This window comes from Pogonomyrmex barbatus, unplaced genomic scaffold (genome assembly GCF_055798465.1).
Source record: "Pogonomyrmex barbatus isolate J1 unplaced genomic scaffold, ASM5579846v1 scaffold3, whole genome shotgun sequence".
Taxonomy (NCBI): Eukaryota; Metazoa; Arthropoda; class Insecta; order Hymenoptera; family Formicidae; genus Pogonomyrmex; species Pogonomyrmex barbatus.
In genome coordinates this window covers 18,569,121-18,581,650 of record NW_028297127.1, presented here as the reverse complement: position 1 = coordinate 18,581,650, position 12,530 = coordinate 18,569,121, and the positions used below count along the sequence as shown (strand labels likewise).

The 12,530-nt window shown below is 34.3% G+C and overlaps 1 protein-coding gene across 1 annotated transcript in view; it reads right to left on the bottom strand.

Annotated features, from left to right (window-relative positions):
* The window catches only part of dpr12 (defective proboscis extension response 12), a 256,462-nt gene that overhangs the window by 89,529 nt on the left and 154,403 nt on the right, over positions 1 to 12,530 (bottom strand). Inside the window, exon 4 of the mRNA XM_089079259.1 lies at positions 5,101 to 5,262. Coding sequence (XP_088935385.1) covers positions 5,101 to 5,262 — 162 coding nt within the window. The remainder of the gene's footprint in view (positions 1 to 5,100; positions 5,263 to 12,530) is intronic.

Sequence of the window (12,530 nt, the reverse complement as noted above, 5' to 3'; positions counted from 1 at the left end):
ATTCTTAAATTTTTTACTTAAATTATTATCGAAGAATTACTTCAATATAAAAATCTCAAAAGTTTTAGTCATATTACCAGCACGTTTAGAGAACCACATTAACAAAATACTATTATTTAACTTTGCACTCCAAATATGTATAGCTGGATAAAACAGTAAATAACAAAAAATATTCAAGTATATATTCATATTTGTGATAATATCTTCAAATTTAAAAAGAATGAGGAATTATGTATAATTGAATGTTAAAATGTAAGTATCTTGAAAAAATTTCGAAATGCTCGCAAATAAATGCCTTATAATAAATATCGACTATTGTATACTGGTATATTAGCACCATAATGGATTACTAAACAAATGATTTTATAAATAAGTTAGAATTCGTCACCTATAATAAGTATCCATATCACTTTCTCCTCTACCAATTTGTAGAGAGTTCATTATTGCATAATATTTCAAGATAATGCTATTATTTCGTCTCGATCGACACATGAATAAACTTTTTATTATCGCAGCAGCGAATATATGCATATCGTAAAATAGTTCACATATAACAACAATTGAAATTGAAAAAGATCTAATCGATGTTCATAAAAGAGCTTACAAGATATCTAAATTATTGCGTAATTCAGGATCGATGTAGTTTCGCGGATTAATGAAACGTCGCGCGAGCGCTCGTATTTTAATCCCGATCAAAGTAAGATATCGCGCGGCGCGTATCGCCGGGCATAAATCCCTGGGCTTCGCCCGAGATTAACTGCCAAATTTGACCTCCATCAAGGAAATATCAGAATCTCGGTTTAGCCCAGCGTTTCGCAGCGCGGGCAGAAACTTAGTCCAAAAGCTTAACGAGCCCCACGATCGCGACTGCGTCCGCTTCGACATGAGCCAAGGCGAGAAAGTACTTATCTTCAGCGCCGAAGGGACTTCTCGTGCTGTGTGTCCCACAAACGATCCACTTTCTGTGTAGATATAGGTACAACCAATCCCAGTCGTAGCCAGCTGCGGCTAAGACGGAGCTTGCGATAAGCGCGAAACGAGCTTTCCATTACTCCTTCGAAGACGCGTAAAAAGTTAAGTGCCTTGACTTACGTACTACGTAACAACTCAAGGTTTGCCTTAATTAATTTCTTTCTGTAGCCGTTGTAGGATCGGACGTCTAATTAAACCTGGCATTTAATACTGCCATTACTTCCGTCTCGCACGGTCCATGTAATCGCAATAGAGATGCCCGAAAATAACATTGCACAGTTGTCTCGTATTTTTCAACCGCTCTATTCGATGATAAGCAAACGGCCCTGCGCGTTATGCTCAATCATTAAAAGTGCTGGAAAAATTTGAAGTGAAAATATCTTGGCACGTTTCCTGCGGTTAAATCTGCACTTTGTAGAATAAAAACGTTGAAAGCTGCAGAGAAATATTCGAATGCATGAGAGCAATAACTTTTGAACTCTTTAAATATATTTTAAATATAATATGAAACTTTGTGTAAAAATAATATAATGGAAAATATTATCGACAGAATGAGTAAACGAGTAAAATTTTATATTCTCAGCAAAGATTTTTCGTGCACATATGTGTACGAAATAATTAAATATTATATCAAATTTCATATAAATTATTATAATAATAATTATTTATTATAAATTAATTGAACATTAAATAAAATTATATAATATTACATATTATATAAAATTTTAAATATTTTTTTACAATTTGTCTTATATTTGCCAAATTAAAAAAACCTAATTTATGTAATATTCTTATCTGTCGAATAATTATTAAGAAAAAAATATATGCTCTAGATTTCATAGAAATGAATCTGTATATTCATCTGTATATAGGTTTAATGTATATATATTAAAATATGAAATCTTTCCCTAAAATAAACTTAATTGTTGTGGTTTCTATTTTAAGAGCAGACATAAAAAAGCATTCATCTGTTCATATATATGCATATATATAGACAAATCAATGCTTTTACGTAGAAGTGTCTTCTTAAAATAGAAACCATGATAATTAAGTTTATTTTAGGGAATGATTACGCGCGCGCGCGTGTGTGTGTGTGTGTGTGTGTGTGTGTTATGTACCCGAAAATACACATTATTTCTTATTTTTATACAGACGTTACTGTAGCGTGGTATTGATTACTTGCAAAGCTTTCCATCGCTTCATCTTCAATTACATTTAATCGCCACCATGCAATAAAGCGGTCACCGTACTATATTTACCCGATAGCTGCGCTTGCTGCTTTTTCGCGTTAAAATGTTTGTTGCGACAATATCAAAGATAAGAAAAGTTGCGAGAGACTTTTCCTTCCGTGATATTTTCTGTTGTATAGCCTTATCTCAATGAGAATAATTATCATCAAAAGGAATTCAAAGAAAGGAATGAAGAAACAACAATATTTGATAATATTTGTAACAAAGGAGGATCTCTTTTAAAAGTGCTAATTGTCAATAGCCAATTCTCGTCAAAGCCATAATAATTGATTTCATACTTGAGCACAAATTTTAAAAGGGAATTATCTTTATTCAATGTACCGCATTCCTTTTATCTCATATATACAGGCACACACACAATTTCATTTTATTCGAGTGAAATTCAAAGTCTGATTTACTCGTGTAAATCATAAAGATTATCGCAATTCGATCCATAATGCATTATTATCTACAATAAATCTTCTATGTTACCTTAAATAATTAATTTCATCTTCAAAAAATTAGACCATGCGATATCGCGAAACAAAAAATACCATAATTCAGTACACGGCTTAGCTGATACATGGCTTGGAAATACATTAAGGTTAACGAATAATTCGTTATCCGATGCGGTTTGTCATAGCGTGAACAACAACAAGTGATTGTTTCGTATGTTTAATCGTATTTCCGATGACTTTTAATTAGAAGCTACAATGACAGGCAGTCGCACGGGCGATATCCATCTCGAGTGTTATAATATACATGTTGGTCGGGAAGACACCTACGTATTATCGATCTTGTGACAGAATGATCTTCATGCTCAGTGACCTCGCTACATAATGAGGTGTCGAGAGTTACATTGCGGCTTATAACCTCATCTGGTCGTCCGCCTCTTCTCTCTTTCTGCGGTCAAATAGACGGAATGCCGCGATGCGCCATTCAACAAATAGTCAATACACACACACACACTATTGATTTATTTTCAAGATCAATTCCTGATGATGTAATTAATCGTTGAAATTATTACATCATGTGACATAATTAAAATTAAATTTTAATATAAAAAATTTGACTGATCGGATTTATCTTGAAATGTATAATCGCGAAATGAAAAAAAGTGCTTTAAAATATTCTGTAAATCAATACACTTGATGAATAAAAATATAAGCTCCAATCATCTAAATTACTTAATATTCTTGTTGATATTCTGATTAATTCATTATCGACAAATTATCGTAAGTGTACCTAGCAGCAATCTATTTTCCTACGTCCATTAACCTCGGTATAATTATTAAATTATTGTGTAAAGGTACAATCTAAATTTCAATGATGTAATCGGCTTTTAATATTACGTTGTACATTGAATACTTATTAATTTTCATTATTGTATATCGTTTAATTATAACGTATTCGTTATTTCGTAATAAATGGGATTTTGTCGTTAATCATTTTATGTATCATTTCATTTCTTTCGATGTATTAAACACAATATCTGTAACAATATCTATATTATTACAGATATTTCATTTCGTTTTATACTTAAACAAATTCCTTTTATGATCCTTTTAAATGGAAATATAATGATTGATTTCGTAACTTTTTTAATTAATATTGTTTGTTTTCGCAAAATACACCTGAGGAATATCCCACCTCGCACAGTATAGTAGTTTATCAATGATTAAACCATACAGTTCACTGACTACGAGAATGAGCCAAAGATGTTCCTCAAAACCAAATAGGGAGAGCGAGTAATGCGAAAAGGAAAGTTCTCCAAGTTCATTGGAAAAAGTTTCGCAGTTACATTATATTCGCACCGCCAACAAATTAACATAAGAAGTCACCTTTACCGCCTTAAACTCGAACCTCGAGACCCGGAGGAACTTCAAAAAGATCAGAGACTGTAGTGTTTTGTAGAGTTTACTCTATGGCGAATGCAAACGGACATCGTGTCTCGTTATTCACACTGTCTGTCCGATTTCTTTCACGCTCGCACGTACTTGCCGCGGGCTCGTGTTTGCCATTCCATTAATTGGAAAAATGTATGAATATGTAGTAAGGATCGTTTATCCGCATTGCTCACGTCACATGGATTTACGTGTTAATGTCCCCGTACTTAATTATATTTCCCAGTAACGCAATAAAAAAGTTCTTTAGCTTCGTTATTAAGACATCAAAATTATTTTCTATCCACATTGGAGTAATTTTTATAGTACCTTCGCGGAACTTTTTTTCGATCCAACGCATTTTCTACTTCAACCGAGAATTTTATCTCGTTTGTGAGTGAGTTTTGCAATTTTTATAAATATTATTTCTTCTCATATTATGTATCAGATATATATATATAAAAGTAAAATAATTAATATCAGTTATTAAAAAATTATTGCAAAAAGAGAATTAAATGTTTTGTAATATTAGGCATCGAGTGTATATCGTGCATTAATGTCAAGTTGATGACACATATGTTGCGATATGCATAATTAGCAATGTTTGGAATTATTAATTAGGAGGATTTATTACTCTCACTGTATATATTCGGCATATATCACCTAATGATACACGCTCGTACTTTCATGTTGTATTTATATAAAATATATATCCGATTTCAAGATAGAAATATACATCCGAAGATAATAATTTGCATGTTATATCAGATAGCTCGGGCGTATCGCGAGACCAATATTATCAATGATAAATCACAAAAGATGGTACATAAATGTCAATTCACGAGCAATTCATCAGTTTCCCTTTTTAAAAAGGAAAAAGAGAAATAAAAATATACAACAAAATGATAAAGCGAGGAAATATTACGCGATAAAGGTTTGAAAAGAAACGTTTGTTAAAGTATATTGAATTAATTAAATCGTAAGAAGATTGTTTGCGCGATTGTAGGCTACGTTACCTGACACTCGTACGTCCCGTTGTCTCTTTCTTGGACGTATTTTATTTGAAGGGTCCAATCGTCCGAGCCCTCGGGATGCAGTACTTGAAATCGCTCGTCGTTCGTATATGTGAACAGGGAGCTTGTTAAGACGTGGAAATCACGTCGTCTGATCCACGATATCTAAAAATATTAATTAACAGTTAGTAATAATAATAATAGTAAATATTTAAAAAATATTTGATTAATTTTATAACAAGAAATATAAAATAAATTAAATAGTAAAAAATCAAAAATTTCGTATCTCTCATATAAGTTTTAGCTTAATATAGAAAATAGTTTCATTTAGCAGATTAAAATATCAGATAAATAATCTATTTAATTTGATAGACGTATTCATAACAGGATATGACAGGCATATATTGAAATTTAATTAAAACAAATATTGCTAAAAAACGCGAAGCTGCCAGCACATATATTTGTATTTATATAAATTGGCTTAACATAACCGATTGGATTGCATCTGAAAATAATGCGTCAGGCATTTTTAATAGCTCTTGATGGATATACAAAATAACTATTTTTACAGATATAAAAAAGTCATAATAAAATGGTAATGGTATAAAACATTACTCTTATGTAAATAATAGCAATCTGTATATTACAAAACAGAAAAGAGATTCGATAGAAATTTTATTCGACAGAAATATGTCATATTAAAATAATCCTGTTCGATACATTGGTGTATAAATAAAATAAAAAAGACGAATGATTGTTACGTTGTACGCTGAATGAAAATATATTTAATTTTACGTAAAAGCTGCGAAAAAATTTAGAGTAAAATGTATCATACGGTATAGTATACATATACAGTAATTTGATTTAAAAGCTTACTTTAATTAAGCATTAGACTGTTACAAAAATGCAGTCATGTATTACGTAAATATTTCATGAAATTTAATTACCACCGAGTTGCAATATGTGAGCCACATCTTGCTTCACTTTGTTTTTAATGTGACGTTAAAAGAAAATTTAGATAACGAATTACGTTTTGTTCTGTTCTAAATGCACTGATATTTTAATATAAACAAATTTTGGTAAAAAAAAACTTTAATTGTTTTTAGCGCGCGAAACTGTTGCAATGCTTTCTTTACGAAAGCGGACTCTACCAATGTGTAAGAAGAAATAATAAACCGGTCGGTCTGTTTCCTAGAGGCATGAATATTGAAATAATTATTATTTTCATAAAATGTTACACAATTTTACAGATAGGAATACGAGATACGAATAAAAAAATTGTTCATATTTTTCTTTCAAACTATCGTTTTTGTATTCCTCGCAATTACAATCGCTATTGTTTACCAAACGAGAGAGTTTACGAAACGGAGTCTGTGGAGAAACTGGTTTTAACGGTACTTAGTAACTTCGCCCCTACTCAAACGCTACGACCTATCTTGCGACCCGGTGGGACCGAGCACGATATTGCATAAATAGTAAAATTGTGAAAGCCGGAAATACGATCTCGACCTCCGGGGGAATGCGGCAGACCTGCCCCCGTTTTCCTTAGACGGGGCTGCCTGCTTCCTTCCTCTGTTGATGCTTTAAGATCATTGTAGAAAGAGAATGCATAAAACATAAGGTATATAAACCTGGTGGCCAATCACGGCGTTTCCATCGAATTGCTGTGTACAAAGTACATATATAAATGCCGCGCGATATCAGATTATGCAATAAAATAAATTTGTACAACTTTATCTCAATAACAGGTAAATCGATAAATATGTAAATAAAAATTTTTTTACTTAATGCCAATTTAATAGTTCGTTTTTAATTTATTTTGTGATTATCTTTTTTTAAATCGCGTAAAATTATCAAAATATTAGATAGAAATGATAAATTTTTTAATTTCTATCGCAACGCAAAAACGTTAGATTCCGAATTATATTACAAGAGTTTTTATTTTATAAGTAAGTATAGAAATATATTTCAACAAATGCGTTAAATCAGGTACGGGATAGCGTATTAAATATTTCGAAGCAATAATATTAAGCTTTCATCGCACTTGCCGTTTTACTGCCGTTTTCTGCAAATAGAGAGAAATGTGTTGACCCAATTGTTTGCCGTCTGTGACATTTAGCATAATATACGATTCGTCTTGGAAATATATCTATTTCTTTTTATCTCAAATAAGATAAGTAACAAGAGTATTTGCAAAGTTGCGCTTCCGCCGACATAAATATGCTAATTCCCGGTATAACATTGTGTTTACGTAATAGTATTAATTTGCACACTTTTCGCGAATGCTGGCAAGCTGGACAAGGTGCTCGGAAATTTCAAGTGGAGAAACTTTGCCGCAGTATGATTGCCAGCTCTCGATTGCTACAATCGAGTGCTTCAATGTTTCCAGGCATTTGGAAGAGATCGGTTCGTCCGAAAGCATTAAACCACTTGAGGTACTTCGATCGGCTTCAAACTTTAGATTGATGTGAAATTTCTCGGTAGACCAATTATTATGGATTTGCTTTTCTTCCTCTGTGATCTTTATAAAAGCTGAACTTATTTCAGAATACGTCTTCGAAGGGATCATCATGAGAAACGTAGTAGAACAAATAACGCGGAAACGATTCAGCGCCACCGCGGTAGCTCGTTCGAATAGATATACACTGACATGTCGCGAATTTTTTTCCTCGAATATGTGTATAAAATTTTTATTTTAGTTGCGCAAAAGCCTTTCAAAAAGACTACAAATTCTCGAGTCAAGCACATACATTCTATCATATTTCGACGATTAGTTTTCTGGATTCGTGTTTACGTCTGTCACCTATATTTAACCATTCTCTTTGATCATTTTGCTTTACGTTAGCTTTAAACTTGGAGCCGCGCACGTAGAGTGCAAAGTGATGCCGTTTTTTCTTCAGACAACCGAAACGACCGTAGTCTCGACCGGTAGCGATTCAGGGAAGAGAGTTTGTTCCGATGACTCTTGAGACTCAATGAGAGTTCCGGACGAAAGGCATACCCGACGTGGAAAGTTTATGGCATCGAAATTTCGACAGAACAACCGAGGTCGATTCTGTTGCCGTGTAGAGTGCAGCAGTCTATATGATGTATGTAGGTCAGCGTTTCTCATCCTTTTATGTGCAGTGGACCATCGGTGCATCAATTGAAAGAAGTCGCTATGTTGCGGTATGTCAGTGTGCATTTGTGCGATACTTGAAGACACGTTTGAAAAAGCATCAGACGAACGTATGAAAACATCTTGGCTTCTGTGCGAACGCGTGATACATATGAAAATTTCATAAAGATATATTTTTCTTTCAATCTTTACTGTTCTTACAATTCTCTGTCAACTCTCTGTTACAATATCTAATATGTTAATCCAACGCTACATACGCTACATATAAGTACTTTAGAAGAGTTTTTGTTCTCAATATGTTTCTCAATATGGTGGTAGCTGCATATATATATATACATAATAATACATAATATAAAGCGGATAAATTATTGAGAACTATTTTCCTAATTTAAGCAAAATACAATTAACTGAAATAAATTATATATATATATATATATATATATATATATATATAATTTATTTCAGTTAATTGTATTTTGCTTAAATTAGGAAAATAGTTCTCAATAATTTATCCGCTTTATATTATGTATTATTAAATGAAGAGATCAAGAGAATATATTCTGAAAGCAGATTTTGCGATGGATACAATGAGTAACATTAGATTCATGTAACCTCTACGGGTGACTGACCACAACCAGTGCTTGGTTATCTCGCTAAAGGGTTAGGTCAGGTATATCCTGTCTGGCTTTTCAGTTTCTGTTTCACGCTACTCGAACATCATGAAACGTTATGGTTGCGGTATTTGCCGTCTAAAGTTCCGCGTGTAGCCGCAAATGTTATTTTCGAACATTGCGCTACTTTGTCATAATACTATGTATTTCGATTTTGGTCAAAATATTTGTGGAGTAAATTAATTTGCAGTTAGATATGTGATAAAGCCATTTTGTGTTGCGTCACATATGTGGACCAAATATATCAGTTGATAGATATTATAATCAAATTCAATAAACGTGCAACGTAAATGCTAATGTATTGGCTCGTATTGTCGAAGTAGATAAAATAATTAGATTTATCCTTATTATGTTTCAATAAATCTAACACGAGATGGCAATTATAACCTCGATCACTCATACTTGACATATTTCTAGATTGGAGCGATTAATCATAAAAACATTACAGATTCAATGTTACAAGTATTCCATGTATTCATTTAAAATAAAGATGAAATGTTATCAATTTAAAAATTTATCTATATTCATTGCACAATGTTTGCTATAAATAATATCTAACGTACGTGAAATTGTCAGTGAAAAATCAGCAACAAGTTGTTAATAATAAAAGAGTATATAAAGAAACTTTTATTTTCCTCAAAATTCCTTATTAGGAGTGACTTTACACAATTAAAAAGTAAAAAAAATGTAAGATAAAGTAAATTATTTTCGTCCATCTATATTTATTACTCGGTCTTTTTATTAATAATTTTAGTAATATCTTGGAAGCTTTATGTGCTCTTCATATTATGCACGTACAATTTACATTGTCAATATTTTCATGTGTCATTGTAAAGCTCTTTGATTCTTGGATTATAAGAAAATAAGTCACTTCTTTCCTTCAACAAAGTTTTACAGAAAAGAAGCATAATCTTCTCAAAATTGTACGCGCCAGGTGTCACATTATTCGGATTATGGTATCGCATGGAATCTCGGTAGTGCATGTTATCGCGCGGTTATCGGGAGAGATCGTGCGTGGTGCATGCAATGCGATATCAAACAGAACGGGAACGAGCGAGGATGACGGGGAGGGAAGAGCGGGAGGGGAGGAACGATCGCGCGACGAAATCGTTTTTGGTTATCGGGTCGAGGCGATCGCGCGAGATCGTCAACGGCGAGGGAAAAGAATTGGATAGAGAGGAACCGCAAAAACGTACACGTATACACGCTATGGAGAGTGAAGCGGGGGAGGAGAGTCTCCGCGTTGCGTGCCGGCTCGTTTCGTATCACCGCTCGAACGGAACGAAGCGTGATTGCCGGCGCTATCTCGGGACACGCGAGATCGCCCGTTATACGAGCGCGCGATCCGGCGATAACCTGCCACCGATTGTTAACGCGTTAATGGAGTTACTAAATGCGAACGCGCGCGCGGTCCCTCGACGAAGCACGCGGCGGCTCCGGTGCACCTCGTATGTTCTCTCCTCTCCGGTCCCTCTTACCCCCCTCGCTCTTCTGTCCCCTCAGTCCCCGATAAACAACCCAATGAAATTAACGGGTTTGGGCGGATTAGCGCGCCGCGGGCGAAACGTCGCATCTGCCACGCCGTCGCGCGCTGCGACAATGGACCTGTCGCATAATATCGATCCACATGGCACCTTCCGATGCACTTTAGGAATTAAGCTAAGGGAGGAGAAACGGGGGATTGGATTTATTTTGATGAAATGCACATATAATTTTCTTATATCGCAAACAATTTGGGGAAATATAAGGGAGAGGATATTTTCACAATTTGATTTTATTTTCAGGATAATCTTAAATCTGGCTTTACGCTGCTTAAGATTTTCTCTAACCGATGAAGTAACCACATAGCATCTCAAGATGATACTTGAGATGATTTAAATATAAAATTACATATAAGTACCGTTCTCAGTGATAATGTTTTGTTTCATGCCTACTGGTAATAGTCTATGAGACTTTTATATAACAATTAAAAACGTCAAATAAAAAAAAAATATATATATATATATATATAATATTAAATATTATTAAAAATAATATTTAAATATCTTTATCCTTCGGCAATGTCGTACAAATGTCCATATCTGTCCTATCGAATCGTCATAAACAGTTCAATAAAATTAACGGCGGATTAGCCGTTGTGTGTCAAGCGATGCGTTTGCTCAGCCTACTACAATTACGAGACAATGGACCGACCTGTCGGATAACCCAAATCTGTCGGCCGACTCCGATAACTACCGCTGCTCGTTGCCAAGATGAGTGGTCGGCATGAGTCCATCGGCGGGAATTCTGAGGTCGGGACGTGCAGTTTCGTCGCAATAAATGGTCACGTCTACGCTGCTTTCCGCATACAATTGTAATGAGAAATGTTTCCCCGGGAGACTACAAATCACCACCTTGGAATCGACGCCAATTCGCATTTTGAAGATAGAAAGGCAGATATCCTGTGCGTCTTGCAAAGGAGACTTCCCTCTTCCCAGCTTGGCGCCGCAGAATTCGTATTAAATCCCTCAATTCCATAACACCTTGCGCAATTCTAAATCTAAATGGATCATTTATTGAAATTTATTGAATTTGCGTATTTAAATGCCACTTAAAGCAATTAAATTCATAAGTTTGGGCATAATCATTTGATTATACTTTGGCAGCCACCATTCTAATAGCCGCTATGATTTTCTCATGCAGTCCGTAATAAATCATCATACACATATTTTCATTCACCCGCTTTTACTGGTTAGCAAGATAAGTGAGTTGCCTAGATCGGCGTCGTTTAAAATCATGTCACATGATTTAAGGAACGGCCGATGGTCGACTTTATGAAAGCATCGATATCCGGAATGCTATTTTTAATCCTGTGATATATCGACTGCATGCAACCTGACCAGGTTAATCGTGAAATATTATTACGCCACGGAAACCACATGTGCATCGTTAAATAACGCCGAATATAAAAAAATATTATGAAGCGGTAAAATTTGAATGTATCACGTCGTATTTTTTTTTTTTTTATTATTAACAAAGAAGACTTACACAAAATCGTCGATCGCTCGATAGAGGGGAGATATCATTAAGACATTAATCTTTCACAAGATCCCTCTCTTATTGTGGTTATCGATTTATCGAACGACGCACACAAACGGGGGGGGGGGGGGGTTGAAATTAATGTCTGAAGGCGGAAGTGGACCATTACGACGACCAAATCCATGGCTTCAATTCAACCGCGACGATCGTCAAGACAAAGGACTCTTGTCCCTCAAAGACGCCAAGTCACATATCCCGCTGGGTTTCTTTCTCTCCACATCTGCATTCGATGTTAAAACCACATTTCATACTACAAAATATTTCATGTTTCCCTTATGTATCTCATTGTATGCTTCGGAAAGTTGTGATGGAAATGTAAAGAATTATACTAACAACTCTGAGATTAACAGAAAATAAATTGTCTACACATAGAACATTTCGTGTACATTCCAATGTAAATATAGATACAATATATATTGTTTATTTAAATCATGTATTCAAAGGTCAATCAACTAAAGCAATTGCACGTAAATAAATGCAATAATAATTATCTTTAACCAATCAATTTAACGAATCAATTCTCTGCCCGACGTTCAAAATACTTTTTCGTGCGCATCTCGTAAACT